The sequence below is a fragment of the Microcaecilia unicolor genome, chromosome 3 (genome assembly GCF_901765095.1).
Source record: "Microcaecilia unicolor chromosome 3, aMicUni1.1, whole genome shotgun sequence".
In the NCBI taxonomy this organism is placed as follows: domain Eukaryota; kingdom Metazoa; phylum Chordata; class Amphibia; order Gymnophiona; family Siphonopidae; genus Microcaecilia; species Microcaecilia unicolor.
The window spans coordinates 76,009,156-76,031,727 of NC_044033.1; the positions used below are offsets into that span (position 1 = coordinate 76,009,156).

At 47.4% G+C, this 22,572-nt stretch overlaps 1 protein-coding gene across 1 annotated transcript in view; it reads right to left on the reverse strand.

The window, feature by feature from the left end:
* Positions 1–22,572, reverse strand: part of PPP2R5A (protein phosphatase 2 regulatory subunit B'alpha) — a 346,604-nt gene that overhangs the window by 132,298 nt on the left and 191,734 nt on the right. The window contains exons 8-9 of the mRNA XM_030196067.1: positions 11,886–11,939; positions 4,054–4,104 (exon numbers count right to left, since the gene is read on the reverse strand). Coding sequence (XP_030051927.1) covers positions 4,054–4,104; positions 11,886–11,939 — 105 coding nt within the window. The remainder of the gene's footprint in view (positions 1–4,053; positions 4,105–11,885; positions 11,940–22,572) is intronic.

A 22,572-nucleotide genomic window follows, 5' to 3' on the forward strand; every position in this document is an offset into this window, starting at 1 on the left:
TGTTTTTGTATGTGCTCTGTAATTTTATTATTGATAACTAGCCGTTAAGCCTGTTAAAACAGACGAGATTTGTGTTTTGCAAAATGTAATAATTCTCACCTCCATCTATCCATGTCCAGCAAACCTCCTCTCTCCCCCTGCCCTCCCCTCCCCCGATCCATGTCCAGCAATCCTGCTCTCTGCCCTCCCCTCCCCCGATCCATGTCCAGCAATCCTGCTCTCTCCCCTGCCATCCCCCCCATGTCCAGCAGCCCTCCTGTATCCCCTGGCCTCCCCCCGTCCACCAACCCTGCTCTCTCCCATGCCCTCCTCCCATGTCCAGCAACCCTCCTCTCTCCCCTGCCCTCCCCCATGTCCAGCAACCCTCCTCACTCCCCTGCCCTCCCCTCCATCAATCCATGTTCAGCAACCCTGCTCTCTCCCCTGCCCTCCCCCCCATGTCCAGCAGCCCTCCTGTCTCCCCTGGCCTCACCCCGTCCACCGACCCTCCTCTCTCCCCTGCCCTCCCCTCATATCCAGCAACCCTCCTCTCTGCCCTGCTCTCTCCCCATGTCCAGCAACCCTCCTCTCTCCCCCCTGCCCTCCCCCCATGTCCAGCTACCCTCCTCGCCGCCGCTCCCTCCCCCCTCTGTGCCAGGCCCTCTGCACTGACATGAGAGCGCCTCTCACCTCTGTGTGAAAACGCTGCAGGCAGCAGTAAATCGCTCTGCCCTCCCCCCATATCCAGCAACCCTCCTCTCTGCCCTGCTCTCTCCCCATGTCCAGCAACCCTCCTCTCTCCCCCCCTGCCCTCCCCCCATGTCCAGCTACCCTCCTCGCCGCCGCTCCCTCCCCCCTCTGTGCCAGGCCCCCTGCACTGACATGAGAGCGCCTCTCACCTCTGTGTGAAAGCGCTGCAGGCAGCAGCAGATCGCTCTGCTGCTGCCTGCAGCGCTTCCACACAAAGGTGAGAGGCGCTGTCATGTCAGTGCAGTGGGCCCGATATGGAGGGGGGCGTGAGTGGCGGCGGCGACGTAGGGGATGGGGGGGATGAAGGCTGTTGCGCCGGCGATGTTGCTTCGTCTCCAGGCTCCAGCGGCAGCGTCCGTTTCCCTCTCTGTTCCGCCCTCTGATGTCATCACGTCACTTGTCATTTATATGTTTGATAGCCTCTACCATTTTGCCCGGTACCGACGTCAGACTCACCGGTCTGTAATTTCCTGGATCTCCTCTGGAACCTTTTTAAAAAATCGGCGTAACACTGGCTACCCTCCAGTCTTCCGGTACCACACTTGATTTTAGGGATATATTGCATATTACTAACAGTAACTCTACAAGTTCATTTTTCAGTTCTATTAATACTCTGGGATGAATACCATCAGGTCCTGGTGATTTACTACCCTTAGCCGGCTTCCTGCTTTTAATGTATCTAAAAAAAATTTTTACTACGTATTTTCGCTTCTAACGCTAACTTTTTTTCAAAGTCCTTTTTTGCCCTCCTTATCTCCGCTTTGCATTTGGCTTGGCATTCCTTATGTTTTATCTTGTTACTTTCAGTCGGTTCTCTCTTCTCCACTTTCTGAATGATTGTTTTTTTAGTTCTAATGACTTCCTTTACCTTACTGTTTAGCGATGCCGGCTGATGTTTGGTCTTTATTCCCCTTTTTCTAATACGCGGAATATATTTGTCCTATACCTCCAGGATGGTGTTTTTAAACAGCATCCACGCCTGATGCAAATTTTTACCCTGCGAGCTGCACCTTTCAGTCTTTTTTTTACCGTTTTTCTCATTTTGTCATAATCACCTTTTCTAAAGTTAAACGCTACTGTACTTGATTTCCTAAGTTCACTTACTTCAATGCCAATATCAAAACTGATCATATTATGATCACTGTTATCAAGCGGCCCTCGCACCATTACCCCCTGCATCAGATCATGAGCTCCAGTAATGACTAAGTCTAGTATTTTTCCTTCTCTTGTGGGCTCCTGAACCAGCTGTTCCATGAAGCTGTCCTTGATTTTATCAAAAAATTTCACCTCCCTAGCGTGTACCGATGTTACATTAACCCAGTCTATATGTGGATAACTGAAATCACCCATTAATATTACAATGCCCAATTTATTTGCTTCCCTAATATCCTTTGACATTAATGCGTCCGTCCGCTCGTCCTGGCCAGGCGGACGGTAGTACACTCCTTTTCCCATTTTCACGTGGAATTTCAATCCACAAAGATTCCAATAGGGGTTTTGTCTCCTGCAATATTTGCAGCCTGAGTCAAGGTTCTCATTTACATACAGTGCTACTCCTCCTCCTATCCTATCCACCCTATCGCTACGATATAATTTGTAGCCCGGTATGACTGTGTCCCATTGGTTATCTTCCTTCCACCAGGTCTCAGAGATGCCAATAATATCCAATTTTTCATTGTGTGCAATGCACTCCAGCTCTCCCATCTTATGTCTCAGGCTCCTGGCATTTGCGTATAGACATTTCAATGCATGCTTGTTTAATACATGGCATTATTAATATGTTATCTTCTGTCTGGTAATTATTAATTTTATTTAAGGCCATCTGATCTACTACGATTTCTTTGACATCCTTACTTACAAGTAACCTTTTCTTCCCTGTCTGGGTGATATCCTCGAGAGGAAAAAACCACCAAAAGGGTGGAGGTACACTAAAGTCCAACGCAAAAAAATGCGGGTGATATCCTCAAAAGATACCTTATCCTGAAGCATGCACTTTTGAGCGACTGTCGGCTTTCCCCCCGTTTCTAGTTTAAAAGCTGCTCTATTTCCTTTTTAAAAGTTGACGCCAGCAGCCTGGTCCCACCCTGGTTAAGGTGAAGCCCATCAGATAGAAATAGGCTCTCCCTTCCCCCCCTACCCATCCCACATGTTCTGGCATCTTCTTCCCCCCACCCTGAAGGGCACCAGCATTATATATAAGGTTTTTTTTTTTTTTTAATGTACTGAGCACTTGGCAGAGCCCGCCTCCACCCAGAAACCTGACTACATTAGATTTAAAACTTCTTTTTTTTTAATTTTTCACCCAGGCACTGCAGACACCATCCCCACTCAAAAACCTACGAAGGCACAATGACAAATAATATACAACCTTTTTAAAGTTTTAACCTGGGTACTATTAAAATTTACTGATGGTGGGTCTGGGTGGGCTCTTCACTGCCTAGGGGAAACAAAGTATATTTAATGAATAAATATACCTCTTTTGGTCCTAGGCAGTGAACAGCCCACCACCAGCCAAGCATTACACTAATTAGTCACTTTACACGTAAAAATAAAAAATATATTTATTTTACCTGGGCTTCGGTGGTGGCAGGTTGTGCAGACTCAGAGCACTCACTGTGCTCCCATGTGTGCTCAGCTGTTGTGGGCCCGCAGAGGAGTTCTGAGGCCTGGGGGGGGGGGGGGGGGGGGGGGGGGGGCTAATTTTGATTCAGCAGGGCACAGAGTGAACTGCGAGTTCACAACATTAACGGCAGCCAGCATGGCAGATTTTCCCATGCGGCATTGCAGCACCGTTGTGCACACTGGGTGGGGTAGGGGAGCAAGCAAGGCACAGCAGCAGAGCAAATCTGAATGGGGAATGAGTGATGGAGTAGCGGCGCTGGCGTGCAGCGCTGCAATAGCCTACCAACTTCAGCTTCAGGACCCAGCCCACACTTAAAAAAAAAAGTAAGCAGGAAGGAGGAGGACCGGACAGCTGCTGGCTGCCTGGGCGGGCCTGAGCTGACATTGGGTGGGCCTGGACCCACCCAGGCCCACCTGTAGCTACGCCCCTGATCATAATAAAACATTTGCTTATTTTGGTGACTTTCTGGTCTCCAAGAATTATTTGGCTTTACCTGTTAGTCTTAGTGCTTATTTTAGCATACTTACCATCTACATGACTAATTCTCCTCATAAATTTGGTAACAATAAGACACGCAAGAGTAATACATACAAATATGATAAGAGACTCTTGACTGTTAGAGGATTTATTAAATCTTTAGACATGTCTAATGTTGAGGGCTATAAATTATTAAAATTATTATAAATTATTAAAAGACTTACCTCTTTCTGACTGCATGTTTTAGGCCAAAATTTAAGCAATCCTCTCATAACCTAGATCATAAAAAAACAATGCAAAATAGTAAAGTATTTTCACAAATCAAATTTATTTTCAGGAAGATCAAATACATAAGTTAGTACTTCCTTCTAACTATACTGTTTATACTTTGTGTGTGCCTAGATATATATACATACATAAAGATATAGGTGTCTCTCTCTCCCTATATGATATATATGTATACATACACACACATACAAAAATACATTGTAATTTTATAATTGGTTGTTATATATATATATATATATATACCCACACACACACACACACATACAAACAAAAATACATCGTAATTTTATAATTGGTTGTTATATATATATATATACAGTGGGGGAAATAAGTATTTGATCCCTTGCTGATTTTGTAAGTTTGCCCACTGACAAAGACATGAGCAGCCCATAATTGAAGGGTAGGTTATTGGTAACAGTGAGAGATAGCACATCACAAATTAAATCCGGAAAATCACATTGTGGAAAGTATATGAATTTATTTGCATTCTGCAGAGGGAAATAAGTATTTGATCCCCCACCAACCAGTAAGAGAGCTGGCCCCTACAGACCAGGTAGATGCTCCAAATCAACTCGTTACCTGCATGACAGACAGCTGTCGGCAATGGTCACCTGTATGAAAGACACCTGTTCACAGACTCAGTGAATCAGTCAGACTCTAACCTCTACAAAATGGCCAAGAGCAAGGAGCTGTCTAAGGATGTCAGGGACAAGATCATACACCTGCACAAGGCTGGAATGGGCTACAAAACCATCAGTAAGACGCTGGGCGAGAAGGAGACAACTGTTGGTGCCATAGTAAGAAAATGGAAGGAGTACAAAATGACTGTCAATCGACAAAGATCTGGGGCTCCACGCAAAATCTCACCTCGTGGGGTATCCTTGATCATGAGGAAGGTTAGAAATCAGCCTACAACTACAAGGGGGGAACTTGTCAATGATCTCAAGGCAGCTGGGACCACTGTCACCACGAAAACCATTGGTAACACATTACGACATAACGGATTGCAATCCTGCAGTGCCCGCAAGGTCCCCCTGCTCCGGAAGGCACATGTGACGGCCCGTCTGAAGTTTGCCAGTGAACACCTGGATGATGCCGAGAGTGATTGGGAGAAGGTGCTGTGGTCAGATGAGACAAAAATTGAGCTCTTTGGCATGAACTCAACTCGCCGTGTTTGGAGGAAGAGAAATGCTGCCTATGACCCAAAGAACACCGTCCCCACTGTCAAGCATGGAGGTGGAAATGTTATGTTTTGGGGGTGTTTCTCTGCTAAGGGCACAGGACTACTTCACCGCATCAATGGGAGAATGGATGGGGCCATGTACCGTACAATTCTGAGTGACAACCTCCTTCCCTCCGCCAGGGCCTTAAAAATGGGTCGTGGCTGGGTCTTCCAGCACGACAATGACCCAAAACATACAGCCAAGGCAACAAAGGAGTGGCTCAGGAAGAAGCACATTAGGGTCATGGAGTGGCCTAGCCAGTCACCAGACCTTAATCCCATTGAAAACTTATGGAGGGAGCTGAAGCTGCGAGTTGCCAAGCGACAGCCCAGAACTCTTAATGATTTAGAGATGATCTGCAAAGAGGAGTGGACCAAAATTCCTCCTGACGTGTGCAAACCTCATCATCAACTACAGAAGACGTCTGACCGCTGTGCTTGCCAACAAGGGTTTTGCCACCAAGTATTAGGTCTTGTTTGCCAGAGGGATCAAATACTTATTTCCCTCTGCAGAATGCAAATAAATTCATATACTTTCCACAATGTGATTTTCCAGATTTAATTTGTGATGTGCTATCTCTCACTGTTACCAATAACCTACCCTTCAATTATGGGCTGCTCATGTCTTTGTCAGTGGGCAAACTTACAAAATCAGCAAGGGATCAAATACTTATTTCCCCCACTGTATATATATACCCACACACACACACACACATACAAACAAAAATACATCGTAATTTTATAATTGGTTGTCGCTTAGTTTTGGAGGTTTTATTTATTTATTTCTTTTAGACTATTACCTTTATAAAATTTCTACATAAGTAGAATAAGTACATAAGTACTGCAACACTGGGACAAACCGAAGGTCCATTAAACCCAGTATCCTGTTTCCAACAGTGGCCAATCCATGTCACAAATACCTGGCAAGATCCCAGAAAAGCTCAATACATATGATGCTTATCCCAGAAATAAGCAGTGGATTTTCCCCAAGTCAATTAATAATGGTCTATGGACTTTTCCTTTAGAAAGCCATTAAGACCCTTTTTAAATCCCGCTAAGCTAACTGCCTTTACCACATTCACTGGCAACGAATTCCAGAGTTTAATTACAAGTTGAGTGAAGAAACATTTTCTCCGATTCGTATTAAAATTTACTACTTTGTAGCTTTATCGCATGCTCCTAGTTCTAGTATTTTTGGAAAGAGTAAACAAACATAGTAACATAGTAGATGACAGCAGAAAAAGACCTGTACGGTCCATCCAGTCTGCCCAACAAGATAAACTCATATGTGCTACTTTTTGTGTATACCTTACCTTGATATGTACATGTGCCCTGAAAAGCACAGGTACAAATCAAAATAGGGTATACACAAAAAGCATATGAGTTATCTTTTTGGGCAGACTGGATGGACCGTGCAGGTCTTTTTCTGCTGTCATCTACTATGTTACTATGTCCTTTTCAGGGCACAGACCGTATAAGTCTGCCCAGCACTATCCCTGCCTCCCAACCACAAGCCCCGCCTCCCACCACCGGTTCTGGCACAGACCGTATAGGTCTGCCCAGCACTATCCCCGCCTCCCAACCACCAGTCCCACTTCTCACCACCAGCTCTGGCACAGACCGTATAAGTCTGCCCACCACCATCCCCACCTCCCAACCACCAGTCCCGCCTCCCACCACCGGCTCTGCCACCCAATCTCAGCTAAGCTCGTTAGGATCCATTCCTTCTGAACAGGATTCCTTTATGTTTATCCCAGGCATGTTTTAATTCGTTTTCATTTCCACCATCTCCCGCGGGAGGGCATTCCAAGCATCCACTACTCTCTATGTGAAAAAATACTTCCTGACATTTTTCTTGAGTCTGCCCCCCTTCAATCTCATTTTATGTCCTCTTGTTCTACCGCCTTCGCATCTCCAGAAAAGGTTTGTTTGCATATTAATACCTTTCAAATATATGAACGTCTGTATCATATCACCCCTGTTTCTCCTTTCCTCCACAGTATACATGTTCAGGTCAGCAAGGCTCTCCTCATACGTCTTGTAACGCAAATCCCATACCATTCTCGTAGCTTTTCTTTGCACCGCTTCAATTCTTTTTACATTCTTAGCAAGATGCGGCCTCCAAAACTGAACACAATACTCTAGGTGGGGCCTCATCACCAATTTATAGAGGGGCATCAACACCCCCTTTCTTCTGCTGGTCACACCTCTCTCTATACAGCCTAACAACCTTCTAGCTACGGCCACCGCCTTGTCACACTGTTTCGTCGCCTTCAAATCCTCAGATACTATCACCCCAAGATCCCTCTCCCCGTCCGTACTTATCAGACTCTCCCCGCTAACACATATGTCTCCCATGGATTTCTATTCCCTAAGTGCATCATTTTGCATTTCTTCGCATTGAATTTTAATTGCCAAACCTTAGACCATTCTTCTAGCTTCCGTAGGTCCTTTTTCATGTTTTCCACTCCCTCCAGGGTGTCCACTCTATTACAGATCTTAGTATCATCTGCAAACAGGCAAACTTTACCTTCTAACTCTTCGGCAATGTCACTCACGAATATATTGAACAGAATCGGCCCCAGCACCGATCCTTGAGGCACTCCACTACTCACCTTTCCCTCCTCCGAGTGAATTCCATTCACCACCACCCTCTGGCATCTGTCCGTCAACCAGTTCCTAATCCAGTTCACCACTTCGGGTCCTATCTTCAGCTCATCCAGTTTATTTAAGAGCCTCCTGTGGGGAACCGTGTCAAAAGCTTTGCTGAAATCTAAGTAGACTACGTCCATAGCTCGTCCCTGATTCAATTCTCCTGTCACCCAAAGAATTCAATGAGATTCGTTTGGCACGATTTCCCTTTGGTAAAACCATGTTGTCTCGGATCTTGCAACTTATTGGCTTCCAGGAAATTCACTATCCTTTCCTTCAGCATCGCTTCCATTACTTTTCCAACAACCGAAGTAACATAGTAACATAGTAGATGACGGCAGAAGAAGACCTGCACGGTCCATCTAGTCTGCCCAAGACAAACTCATATGTGTATACCTTACCTTGAATTTGTACCTGTCCTTTTCAGGGCACAGACCATATAAGTCGGCCCAGCAGTATTTCCCGCCTCCCAACCACCAGTCCCGCCTCCCATCACCGGCTCTGGTACAGACCGTATAAGTCTGCCCTCCCCTATCCTAGCCTCCCAACCACCAACCCCTCTTCCCCCCACCTGCTCTGCCACCCAATTTCAGCTAAGCTTCTGAGGATCCATTCTGTCTGCACAGGATTCCTTTATGCATATCCCACGCATGTTTGAACTCTGTTACCGTTTTCATCTCCACCACCTCCCGCGGGAGGGCATTCCAAACGTCCACCACCCTCTCTGTGAAAAAATACTTCCTGACATCTTTCCTGAGTCTGCCCCCCTTCAATCTCATTTTATGTCCTCTCGTTCTACCGCCTTCCCATCTCCGGAAAAGATTCGTTTGCGGATTAATACCTTTCAAATATTTGAACGTCTGTATCATATCACCCCTGTTCCTCCTTTCCTCCAGGGTGTACATGTTCAGGTCAGCAAGCCTCTCTTCATACGTCTTGGAACGCAAATCCCATACCATCCTCGTATCTTTTCTTTGCTTACCGGCCTGAAGTTTCCAGCTTCTTCCCTATCACCACTTTTGTGAAGAGGGACCACATCCGCCGTTCTCCAATCCCTTGGAACCTCTCCTGTCTGCAAGGATATATTAAACAAATCTTTAAGAGGACCCGCCAGAACCTCTCTGAGCTCCCTCAATATCCTGGAGTGGATCCCATCTGGTCCCACGCCTTTGTCCACCTTTAGCTTTTCAAGTTGTTCATACACACTCTCTTCTGTGAACAGTGCTCTATCCACTTCAATCTCATTTGTACTTTTTCCAGTCCATTGCAGTCCTTCTCCAGGATTTTCTTCTGTGAAAACAGAAGTTATCTATTTAGCAAATTTGCTTTTTCTTCATCATTATCCACATAGCGGTTCGCAGTATCTTTTAGTCTCACAATTCCCTTTTTAGTCATTCTCCTTTCATTAATATACCTGAAGAAATTTTTGCCACCCCTTCTTACATTTCTAGCCATTTGTTCTTCCACTTGCGCTTTCGCCAGACGTATCTCTCTCTTGGCTTCTTTCAGTTTCATCCAGTATTCCTCCTCGTGTTCCTTTTCTTGAGTTTTGTCTACCCATGTCTACCCATTCTACTCCACTCATTATTTTACAGACCTCTATCATATCTCCCCTCAGCCGTCTCTTCTCCAAGCTGTAATCCAAATGTGGCAGAACAATTCTCTGCATAACTTATGAATATTGTCTGATAGCAATTTTTGAGCCTCAAACACCAATCTGATCTTAAAACAGAATTTCTCAGAATTAGCAGAAAAATTCTCCTTACCATCTTCTGCTTATTTCAAATGCCTACAGTTAACTCATTGTATAGCTGCCTCTCCTGTTTTTTCCCAATTGTCATCTCAGCAGCCTTCTCTCTATAGTACTGCACAATCTTTACTTATAGAAGGCCACACTGCATCAAAGATATATAAAATGTTAACGAAATCAACATATAATTTTAATGTGGGGCTTCAAAATAATTGGCAAACAGATACAGGACAAGTTCTCGTTGAAGAGCAGTGGTTTTATTTTTGGTCGAAGATGTTGAAACCATTGTCCTCTGCATCAATTCTTCAATCTATGTACTTTTTGTACCACAGAGTCAATTGGACACCTCGTAAATTAGCAAGAGCTAGTCTTCGCCCTTCAGACAAATGTTGGCATTGTTCTCAAAAAACAGGCACTCTACTTCACATGCTATATGAATGTGAACACGTGTTCAAGCTCTGGCAAACAATATGGTCTATTATACAAAAGATCTTGTCATTGGATTGTGCTTTATCATCTTCAATAGTAATTTTCAAATCATGCTCACAGCAACTAAACCTCTCAACTTCGCAAGCAAAGTTATCGGATATTTTACTTACTGTAGCTCAAAAGCACATTTTACTCAATTGGAAATCTGCTCATCTGCTTAATCTTCACTTCTGGTGGAACTCAGTTTTGTAGTATCAAAAGTTGGAATTTTCTATAGTAGAGAAGCAGCATACAATACTCTCCAAAAAGAAAATTTGGGGGCCCTGGAACATTAGTATTTACAATCTCTCTAAGCCATGTTGTAGTCCACCAAATATTGGGAAAATACTCTATTCCCATTGAATGATTGAATGACATTATATTGCATACTAACAATATTCTTTTTCTTTTTTTCTCCTTTTGTATTGCATATTTGTGTTATTATTCTGTTGTGTTTTTCCAAAAACTCAATAAAATATATTGCAAAAAAAAAAAAAAAACAGTTTTAATGACAGCAGAGATTTGTGGCTTAAATGACAAAGACGAATCTAAATTCTTAACTGAGTTTAAAGTAAGAAGGGTATCTTCAAAACAAAAACTGGAAGGTGGGTTTGTCTAATCAAAGCAAGACAGCCAGAGAATTTGAGTTTTTGCCACATTCAGGGATAAACTATTATTAGCAGTCATCTAGGCTTGAACTGTATGTTATATAAAGTTTCATCAAATGAAACTTTCCTCAATCCCATCAAATACTGAAAAAAAATTGCAAGTCATCTGCATAGATGCGGTAGTTAATACCAAGGTACGATAAAAGTATGCATACTGGAAACAAAAAGTTGAACAAAGAAGCAGATAGGGATGACCCTTGTGTCACCCCTGATCCCAAAGCCATCCAATCTGATTTAGAATTTTTTCTAAAACAATTTGAAATTGACACTCATCTAGAAAAGATTTAAACCAAGATAACACCTTGTCAGAAATACCAAACAAATTTAAGAGATTAATATAGCATGATTCACAGTATCAAAAGCAGCAGCTATATCTAATGAAACTTAAAAAAAAACAAAAATAAAACCGCCCTAAACAGATCTCATTAAGCATAGATACAATGTTTCAGTGTAATGTTTGGATATAAAGACCAACTGGATCATTATCAAATAGATTGCTCGGCTCCACAAAATCTGACAATTGGGAGAGGGCAATTTTCGTCATCACTTTCGTAAAAAACATTAAATTTGAAATAGGATGAAAGCTTTCCACTTTACTAGAATTTTTTTTTTAATAATGTCCTAACAGCTGCTCTCTTTAATAAGGCTGGTAAATAGGCTTCCTCAAAAGATCTATTAATAATCATCACAATTGAAGGCAAAACTGAAGTAGATGAAGAATTGAGAGGACTACTGGAATTGTTCAAGGATTCAATAGCTTTTATAATATATTGTGAAGTGATGGGGAAACAGTCCAAATTTCATTAGTCTCAGCAGCTTTAACTCAACACTAATGTCAGTCAACATGACTAAACTCTCAAGCCTTTTGCTGAAAACAGGCAAATGTTTGACAAGAAGGAAAAGAACACTATCTATATATTTTTCATGTAGCTTCTATACAAAATTATTATTGAGAGTTCAGCTTAATTGATTTCATGCTCAGAAAATCTGCAAAATAAATTTACTTACTGGTTCTGTTAATGTTGTATCTTTCTCCAAAAACTGTACAACACAATAGGCTAGCTGAAATAGTGAGATCAGAATTTTTATATTATTTCTATTGCAACAATGTCAAATAAAGTATTTCATACACTTCATCTGCAGTTTTAAAATTTATATTTCATTTCTGAAGAGAAATAAAAATTGAAAGCTCTTTAAAAGTTAGCCACTTCCATCATGTCTCAATAGACCCCAGGGACCCATACCTGGTCATTAACAGTTCAGACTTTAAATACACGTCTGGGCTTTGTGTAAAAATGCAAAGTTGCTTATTTCTAGTAGGTGTTCTCCATAGACAGCAGGATAAAATCAGAAACACACATAGGTGATACCTCATGATGCTGAGAAAGAACAGATTAGAAAAACTTTGAGCGCTTGCACACCTTCTCACGCAGCATGCCCCAACTTTCTGTAAGGGATGTGGAGCTGATTTATTTTTCTGTTTACAGAGAACTCCTGTTACAGATAAGTTACTTTGCTTTCTCTGTTGACAAGCAGAATGAATAAGCAACACAAGTGGGTTCCTCCCAGTTAAGAGTGCATATACACCCTTGTAGAAAAAGCATTTACCTACCTGTAACATATGATTTTTTTTTTTACATTTGTACCCCGCGCTTTCCCACTCATGGCAGGCTCTATGCGGTGGGCAATGGAGGGTTAAGTGACTAGACCAGAGTCACAAGGAGCTGCCTGTGCCGGGAATCGAACTCAGTTCCTCAGTTCCCCAGGACCAAAGTCCACCACCCTAACCACTAGGCCACTCCTCTGCTCCTCCTTAGCTAGCAGGACTGATCAGGCACACAAGTGGGTGATATCATCCAGTGGCACCACGTCGAAACTGTGAGCCCACTAGGAACAGAGAAAGTGACTGCATATAACGTGTACAGCACTGCAAACGTCTAATAGCATTACAGAAATTAGTAGTAGTAGTAGCAGTAGTACTAAGGTCCCTACTTTACTTCATGTCCCCTTTCTTGGAAACCACAAAATGTATGGAATAGCAGCTATTTCCTTGCTCCCACATAGGTGTGGATTCCACTGCTCCTAGCTGGAGCAAAAACTGTAATGTGGTCTCTACAGCCTGAGTGAGGAGCTGCAGGGGGATACCATAAACGATTCTGAAATGGGTTGTGCAAATTCCTGGGCATAACCCTGCTGAACTACCTTGAAGGCCCACCAACTGGTGGTAATGAGGGCCCATTACCTGGGACCCCTTAGCTGCATGGCTCCAATCCTTGGACTGAGATGTGAAACCTGAGCTTTGTCTGGCTGTCCTCACATTATCTTCCAGGACCCACTATGGCCTTGTCGTCCCAAGAATCTTTGCCAGCTTTTCCAGACTGTTCCCAAATAACAGCCAGCCATAGAAGAGTACTTGATCAAATGAGACTTGAAGGCCACGTTTCAAACCATTGCTGAAGCTAGTCACATGTAGGCCACTGACTGAACAGATGTGTACAGGATCACAGAGTATATCAGCCAGGAAGGCTGCCCCCAACTCCAAGTGAGCTACTTCCAGCAAAGCAGGCAATTACTGTGCCCAGTGCAAAATGGCTCTCCCTATGTATCCCACCACAGACTGTAGCTTCCTCCCAAGCATTGACAAAATGAACACTTGCTTGAAGAGCAATTCCACTTTCCTACTATATGCATCCTTCCAGGCCGAACCCCCTTATTGGGATTATAACCCTCTTTGTCACAGAAAATCAACGAGAAAGGTAGCTGAAGTAACGTCCAAATCTCCACAAACAGGACTGTACAAGTCTCCTAATACCTGTTACCTGAAAGTCTCAGTATCTTGCAGTTAACCTTGACATACCAGCACACCTGAAATCTCTTTCTTTTCTGATATTTTCTTTATTGAATAACACAACAAAGTACTCACAGTCGGTAGTTCAAAAGTGCTGCCCCAGGGCACAGAGACTTCGTGATTCTGACAGCTGCTTCAGTGGATGGAGACAGAAATCTGAGAAACCCAGCTTTGCTGAACAGGTGAAAAAAACACAGCTGGGTTTACAGGAGAGGTTCTGAGCTGGTCCGCTGGAAATGTTATATCTTAACATAAAGATATGTCCAAGGTAAAAAACCAAGTTCTCTTCAGAGCGTTTAACAGGACATGAGCTGACTGAAGTAAAATGGAGTTCTATTTGTCATCACTGGCTTAAAATACCTCCTTTCCTTTATTGTTTACTAGTAAAAAAGGCCCGTTTCCGAAACCAATGAAACGGGCGCTAGCATGTGGTTTTTTTTGTGTGTGTGTGTATGTGTCACAGAGTTATTTTGTGTGTGTGAGTGTGTGGTGTGTGTGCAGGTTGTTGATGTGTGTCTTTTTTTTGTTTTGTTTTTTGCTTGGGGGTTGGGGATGTGCTGTGCTGTGCTGGCAAAGTGGGTTGGATTGGTGTGTGGCTTTGAGGGTGTGTTTCTGTTGTATTGTGTGTGTGTGGTTTTGTCTGTCAAGGAGGTTTGTGGAGGGGGGTCTTTCTGTTGGTGAAATGTAAATGTGGTTGTAGGGGGGGGTCAGCCTTTGTTGAATGTTGTTTTTTTTTCCATGTTTTTTTTTTTGTGTTGTGCTGAGGCAGAGTGTTGTTTTAGATGGGCGGAAGGTTGAGGAGCACGTTCTTTGTCTGTCGGTATCGTTTGGCCGTTTCAGGGCTGCTGAAGGGGAATGCTGGAAGAGAAATGTGCTGTTGGAAGCAGCGCCATCTTTTTCCATTGGGCTGGGGTTCTGGCCATCCTGGAGGTGGGTGACGGCTTGCTTGAGGACAGGGATGGTTGTTTTAAGTTGGCGGAAGGGAGAAGAGCACGGTCTCGGGCCGTCGGGGGGTGATCCGGTATGTTTGGTCCATTTTAGGCCGGCTGCAGGGGAATGCTAGAACATTTATGCGCTGCAGGAATCAGCGCCGTCTTTTTCCGGGTGCTCGGGGAATCCCCGAGGTGGGAGACAGCTTGCCTGAGGCAGGGGATGGTTGGGCACGTCCTTGGCCGCTTCGGCAAAAGGGGAAGAGGAAGGGGGTGGGGAGTTACCTGCAGCCGCCTGAGAAACCATGTATTCTTTGTTTGTTTTGTATTATTAGTTTGCATTTCTGTTGAAGAAAGAGTGGATGCCTTTCGAATGATGGAGGTGGTGCGTCGGTGTGCGGTTGTTTCGTTAGTTTGGCAGCCAGTCTCCAGCGATTCCTAGGCAGGGAAGGAGTAGGGAAACACGCGGTACTCCTCCCCCTTCCTTGGTCGCTGTTTGCTGCTGGCTGGGTCGCGGGTAATCCTTCCAGCTGGGCCGCAGCTTGTCCTGTTCGCCCACGTCCCAGATGGTGATGGGCACGTTGTTTTCCGGCTCCTCTGACTCCATGTCAAGCGATCCCAAATACAGTCTGTGCTATAGGCCCTCTGGCACTCTTCAGTACTGGCATTAGGCATTTAAAAATTTCCCTCTCCCCTGGTCTATTTTTGCACATACCCACAGCAGGAATATTCTTCTCTTGTTCCAGCGGTGGTTCTGTGCTCTCCGTGCTGCACAGATAATGAGCAATTCTGCTGGGGAATGCTCCTCCCTTATTGTCACGTAGTTTCCTCTGATTGGTCCGTCTTACGTTGCCTAGTGTTGCCTGGGAACGGTGTTGTGATGGTCCTTTGTGTTTCAGAATGTTGAGGGTGTTTTTTCTGATTGGTACGTCATGCGAGGGCGGGGCAGAGAGACATGGTCAGTGTTCTGGCTTCACCACCATGAATCCATGAACCCTTCAGTGAGTGACTGAGTGACTTCAGAACGTTGTCTTCAGAACGTTGAGGGTGAGTTTTATTATAGTAGATATCAATGTCAATCCGGAGTCACTTATCTTTACTTAGACTCCTGGTTGCTCATTCTAACGCTCAGTCTTTTTTGCCACGGCCGACTCTGGTCCAGGTTTCGGAACTTTTCCACTTCCTGCTTCAGGGTCCGCGGTCCTGGTGTGCTGTAGCAACTATCTCATACTCTGTCCGTTCTATCCGATAGAATGGACAGAGTAAGCAAATGATACATACCTGTAGCAGGTGTCCTCCGAGGACAGCAGGCTGATTGTTCTCACGACTGGGTTGACGTCCACGGCAGCCCCCACCAACCGGAACAAACTTTGCGGGTGGTCCCGCACACAGGGCACGACCACCGCGCATGCGCGGCCATCTTCCCGCCCATGCGCGACCGTTCCCGCTCAGTTGAATGACAAGCAAAAAAAGATCAAACGCAACTCCAAAGGGGAGGAGGGAGGGTAGGTGAGAACAATCAGCCTGCTGTCCTCGGAGAACACCTGCTACAGGTATGTATCATTCGCTTTCTCCGAGGACAAGCAGGCTGCTTGTTCTCACGACTGGGGTATCCCTAGCTCTCAGGCTCACTCAAAACAAGAACTCAGGTCAATGGAACCTCGCAACGGCGAGGGTATAACAGAAATTGACCTACGAAGAACTACTAACTGAGGGTGCAGCCTGACCAGAATAAATTCGGGTCCTGGAGGGTGGAGTTGGATTTAAACCCCAAACAGATTCTGCAGCACCGACTGCCCGAACCGACTGTCGCGTCGGGTATCCTGCTGGAGGCAGTAATGTGATGTGAATGTGTGGACAGATGACCACGTCGCAGCCTTGCAAATCTCTTCAATAGTGGCTGACTTCAAGTGAGCCACCGACGCTGCCATGGCTCTGACACTATGAGCCGTGACATGACCCTCAAGAGTCAGCCCAGCCTGGGCGTAAGTGAAGGAAATGCAATCTGCTAGCCAATTGGAGATGGTGCGTTTCCCGACAGCGACCCCTTTCCTATTGGGGTCGAAAGAAACAAACAATTGGGCGAACTGTCTGTGGGGCTGTGTCCGCTCCAAATAGAAGGCCAACGCTCGCTTGCAGTCCAATGTGTGCAACTGACGTTCAGCAGGGCGGGTATGCGGTCTGGGAAAGAATGTTGGCAAGACAATTGACTGGTTAAGATGGAACTCCGACACCACCTTTGGCAGGAACTTAGGGTGAGTACGGAGCACTACTCTGTTATGATGAAATTTAGTATATGGAGCATGAGCTACCAGGGCTTGAAGCTCACTGACCCTACGAGCTGAAGTAACTGCCACCAAGAAAATGACCTTCCAGGTCAAGTACTTCAGATGGCATGAATTCAGTGGCTCAAAAGGAGGCTTCATCAGCTGGGTGAGGACGACGTTGAGATCCCATGACACTGCAGGAGGCTTGACAGGGGGCTTTGACAAAAGCAAGCCTCTCATGAATCGAACGACTAAAGGCTCTCCAGAGATGGCTTTACCCTCTACACGAAGATGGTAAGCACTAATCGCACTAAGGTGATTCCTTACTGAGTTGGTCTTGAGGCCAGACTCTGATAAGTGCAGAAGGTATTCAAGCAGGTTCTGTGCAGGACAAGAACGAGGTTCTAGGGCCTTGCTCTCACACCAAACGACAAATCTCCTCCACTTGAAAAAGTAACTCTTTTTAGTGGAATCCTTCCTAGAGGCAAGCAAGACACGGGAGACACCCTCAGACAGACCCAACGAAGCGAAGTCTACGCCCTCAACATCCAGGCCATGAGAGCCAGAGAGTGAAGGTTGGGGTGCAGAAGCGCTCTGTCGTTCTGCGAAATGAGAGTCGGAAAACACTCCAATCTCCACGGTTCTTCGGAGGACAACTCCAGAAGAAGAGGGAACCAGATCTGGCGGGGCCAAAAAGGCGCTATCAGAATCATGGTCTTGCTTGAGCTTTAGTAAGGTCTTCCCCACCAAAGGTATGGGAGGATAAGCATACAGGAAGACGGTCCCCCAATGGAGGAGAAAGGCATCCGACGCTAGTGTGCCTGTAGTCTGGAACAGAACAGAGGCAGCTTGTGGTTGGTCTGAGAGGCGAAAAGGTCCACCGAGGGGGTGCCCCACTCTCGGAAGATCTTGCGTACCACTCTGGAATGGAGCGACCACTCGTGCGGTTGCATGACTCTGCTCAGTCTGTCGGCCAGACTGTTGTTTACACCTGCCAGGTATGTGGCTTGGAGAAGCATGCCGAACTGGCAAGCCCAACGCCACATCCCAACGGCTTCCTGACACAGGGGGCGAGATCCGGTGCCCCCCTGCTTGTTGATGTAATACATTGCAACCTGTTTGTCTGTCCGAATTTGGATAATTTGACAGGACAGCAAATCTCTGAAAGCCTTCAGTGCGTTCCAGACCGCTCGGAGCTCCAGGAGGTTGATCTGAAGATCCTTTTCCTGGAGGGACCACAGTCCTTGGGTGTGAAGCCCATCGACATGAGCTCCCCACCCCAGGAGAGACGCATCCGTCGTGAGCACTTTCGTGGGCTGTGGAATTTGGAATGGGCGTCCCAAGATCAAATTGGTCCGAATGGTCCACCAGTGCTGTGAAGTGCGGCAACTGGTGGAGAGGCGGATGACATCTTCTAGATTCCCGGTGGCTTGGCACCACTGGGAAGCTAGGGTCCATTGAGCAGATCTCATGTGAAGACGAGCCATGGGAGTCACATGAACTCTGGAGGCCATATGACCTAGGAGTCTCAACATCTGCCGAGCTGTGATCTGCTGAGACGCTCTGGTCTGGGAAGCCAGGAACAGGAGGTTGTTGGCCCTTGCTTCGGGAAGGAAGGCCTGAGCCGTCTGAGTATTCAGCAGAGCTCCTATGAATTCCAGAGACTTGGCTGGCTGGAGATGGGACTTTGGGTAATTTATCACAAACCCCAGCAGCTCCAGGAGGTGAATAGTGCACTGCATGGACCGGAGAGCTCCTGCCTCCGAGGTGTTCTTGACCAGCCAATCGTTGAGATATGGGAACACGTGCACTCCCAGCTTGCGTAGATACGCCACGACCACCACGAGGCACTTCGTGAACACCCGTGGGGCAGAGGCGAGCCCAAAGGGCAGCACACAATACTGAAAGTGCCGTGTTCCCAGACGGAATCTGAGATACTGTCTGTGGGCTGGCAGTATCGGGATGTGAGTGTATGCGTCCTTTAAATCCAGGGAACATAGCCAATCGTTTTTCTGAATCATTGGCAGAAGGGTGCCCAAGGAAAGCATCCTGAACTTCTCTTTGACCAGGTATTTGTTCAGGCCTCTCAGGTCTAGGATGGGGCGCATCCCCCCTGTTTTCTTTTCCACAAGGAAGTACCTGGAATAGAATCCCTGCCCTTCCTGCCCGGGTGGTACGGGCTCGACCGCATTGGCGCTGAGAAGGGCGGAGAGTTCCTCTGCAAGTACCTGCTTGTGATGGGAGCTGAAGGATTGAGCTCCCGGAGGACAATTTGGTGGAGGGGAGGCCAAATTCAGGGCGTATCCGCACCGCACTATTTGGAGAACCCACTGGTCGGAGATTAGAAGAGGCCACCTTTGGTGAAAAAATTTTAACCTCCCCCCGACTGGCAGATCGTCTGGTACGGACACTTTGATGGCGGCTATGTTCCCATGGATCCAGTCAAAAGCCCGTCCCCGGCTTTTGCTGTGGAGGCGCAGGGGGCTGCTTAGGCGCACGCTGTTGACGGGAATGAGCGCGCTGGGACTGTCCCTGTGCCTGATGAGGCCTTCGGGCCGGCTGGGTGTACCTACGCTTGTTATAGGCATAGGGCGCAGCCTGCCTGGCCCGGGAAAAACGTCCACCTGCTGAGGTGGATGCTGAAGGCGCCCGGTGGGAGAGTTTGTCGAGAGCGGTTTCCCGCTGATGCAGTTGGTCCACCAACTGCTCGACCTTCTCACCAAAAATATTATCCCCCCGGCAAGGGACGTCGGCCAGTCTCTGCTGGGTGCAGTTGTCCAGGTCAGAGGCACGCAGCCATGAGAGCCTGCGCATCACTATACCTTGGACCGCAGCACGAGATGCCACGTCACAGGTGTCATATATATCCCTGGACAGGAACTTTCTGCACGCCTTCAGCTGCCTGACCACCTCCTGAAAAGGCCTGGACTGCTCCAGCGGGAGCTTGTCGACCAGGTCCGCCAGTTGCTTCACATTATTCCGCATGTGTATGCTCGTGTAGAGCTGGTAAGTCTGGATGCGGGTCACGAGCATGGAAGATTGGTAGGCCTTCCTCCCAAACGAGTCCAGCGTGCGAGACTCCCGCCCCGGGGGCGCCGAAGCGGTATCCCTCGAACTCCGTGCCCTCTTGAGAGCAGAGTCCACGACCGGCTTGTCATGAGGCAATTGGGGCCGCATTAACTCTGGGTCCGAGTGGATCCTGTATTGGGACTCTGCTTTCTTGGGGATGGTGGGATTAGATAATGGTCTCAACCAGTTCCGAAGCAGTGTCTCTTTGAGGACATTGTGCAACGGCACCGTGGAGGATTCTCTAGGTGGTGATGGATAGTCGAGGACCTCGAGCATCTCAGCCCTCGGCTCATCCACAGAGACCACGGGAAAGGGAATGCAAATAGACATATCCCTGACGAAGGAGGCAAAGGAGAGGCTCTCAGGTGGTGAGAGCTTTCTCTCTGGTGAAGGAGTGGGGTCGGAGGGAAGGCCCACAGACTCCTCTGAGGAGAAATATCTGGGGTCCTCCTCCTCCCCCCACGAGGCCTCTTCCTCGGTGTCGGACATGAGCTCCTGCAACTCAGTCCTCAACCGGGCCCGGCTTGACGTCGAGGCACCGAGGCCTCGGTGGCGTCGTCGAGCGGTGGAATCCCGTGCCGGCGGGGATGACGCTCCCTCCATCAACGTCGACGGGGACTCCACCTGCGTGGCGGTCGAGACCGGCGCCGCAAGCGGCGTCGAAGGCCTCGGCACCGGGCTAGAGCACGGCGGCGCCTCCATCAACGGCGCCGAGGGCGCAAGCACCCCCTGCGCCGGCACAGTCTGGCGCATCAGCCCTTCCAAGATCCCCGGAAGGATGGCTCGGAGGCACTCGTCCAGGCCCGCTGTCGGGAAAGGCGAGGGGGCCGGTAGAGGTGTCGGTGCCGGAAGCTGCTCGGGTCCTGGAGACTGCACCGAAGTGCTGGCACCCTGACGTAACGATACCTCTACTACAGAGGGGGACCTCTCTTCTCGGCGCTGCCGCTTCCTCAGCGTCGACTCATCCCTGGCGCCGGGAGCTGGATGCGCCGTGGGCGACCGATGACGGTGCTTCTTCGCCTTTTTACGGTGCCCGTCATCGGCGCTCGGTAGAACAGAAGAGGAGGAAGTAGATCCCCCTCGGCCTCGAGTCCGACAGGTTTCGGTCCCGAGGGGCCTGGGTAGAGGGAGTGACCGGGGCCGATTGCCCACGCGGCCTCTCACCCCTGCCGTCTCCGGAGGACCGGCGGGACCTGTGCTCCTGGGGTCGGTGCCGATTTCGTGGACATCGATACCGGTACCGAAGATCCGGCCGTCGATACCGATGCCGTCGAAGTCGAGGGGCCGGCTCAAGTTCCAAAAAGACGGTCCCGAAGAACTTGCCTCGCTACCTGTGTCCGTTTCCGGAGACCGAGACACAAGGTGCACGTCTTGGTATCGTGCTCCGGCCCGAGGCACTGGAGGCACCAAGCGTGGGTGTCGGTATGCGAGATATGCCGGCCGCACCGACCACACTTTTTAAATCCACTCGGGACCTTCGAGGACATCGACGGAAAAATCGCGTTGGCAAAGTCAAAGTCGTCGATGGTGGCGGTAAAAAATCACACCTCGAAAATAAATCGACCGCGCAGCCACAAGGCCGCAACGAGACGCCCCCGCTAAAAGACGAGGGAAAAACAAACTTCAGCGTTTTGTTTTTTTTCAGACAAAATAAAATAGAAAACGGAGAACAATGAAAGAGAAAAAACCGCGGCGAAAGCGCGATCCGGTTTCCGGGGCTGACAGAGAGAGAGACAAACGCGGCTCTCTCCAGCGCGGAAAAGAAAAGACTGAGCGGGAACGGTCGCGCACGGGTGGGAAGACGGCCACGCATACGCGGTGGGCGTGCCCTGCATGCGGGACCGCCCGCAAAGTTGTTCCGGTTGGTGGGGGCTGCCGTGGACGTCAACCCAGTCGTGAGAACAAGCAGCCTGCTTGTCCTCGGAGAATGAGATAGTTGCTACAGCACGCCAGGACCGCGGACCCTGAAGCAGGAAGTGGAAAAGTTCCGAAACCTGGACCAGAGTCGGCCGTGGCAAAAAAGACTGAGCGTTAGAATGAGCAACCAGGAGTAAGTAAATATAAGTGACTCCGGATTGACACTGATATAAACAATAAAGGAAAGGAGGTTTTTTAAGCCAGTGATGACAAATAGAACTCCTTTGAATTAAACAGCCTTAGAGCTAAGCTTCAGGAGTCTGTTGAGGCTTTTTCCTCCTGCAGAAGAACACACAGGAACATAATATATGAATACCTAGGTACTGTTTGTAGATATATTAAATAACTGATCCTAGGTTCGCTAGATTAGAGGAGATGAAGTAAAATGGAGCCAGAATCATAGAGAGGGAAAGAGAGAGGGCCAGAAAGTAGGGCACACACAAACCCAGAGGCAAAGAAGAAGGTAAAGACCAATAGAAACAGAGCCTGTCAATGATGTGGCAAGATAGGTTGCATTAATGTAAACTACACTACACACAATGCCTAGCTCATATGACCTAGCATTGAAATAATAACAAATATTAAACCATTCCAGGGTTCCACTGTAACTTAGGCAAGGCTGTCAAAAGACAGAACAAGGACAAAGTCTGCCCATGAGCTTGGTA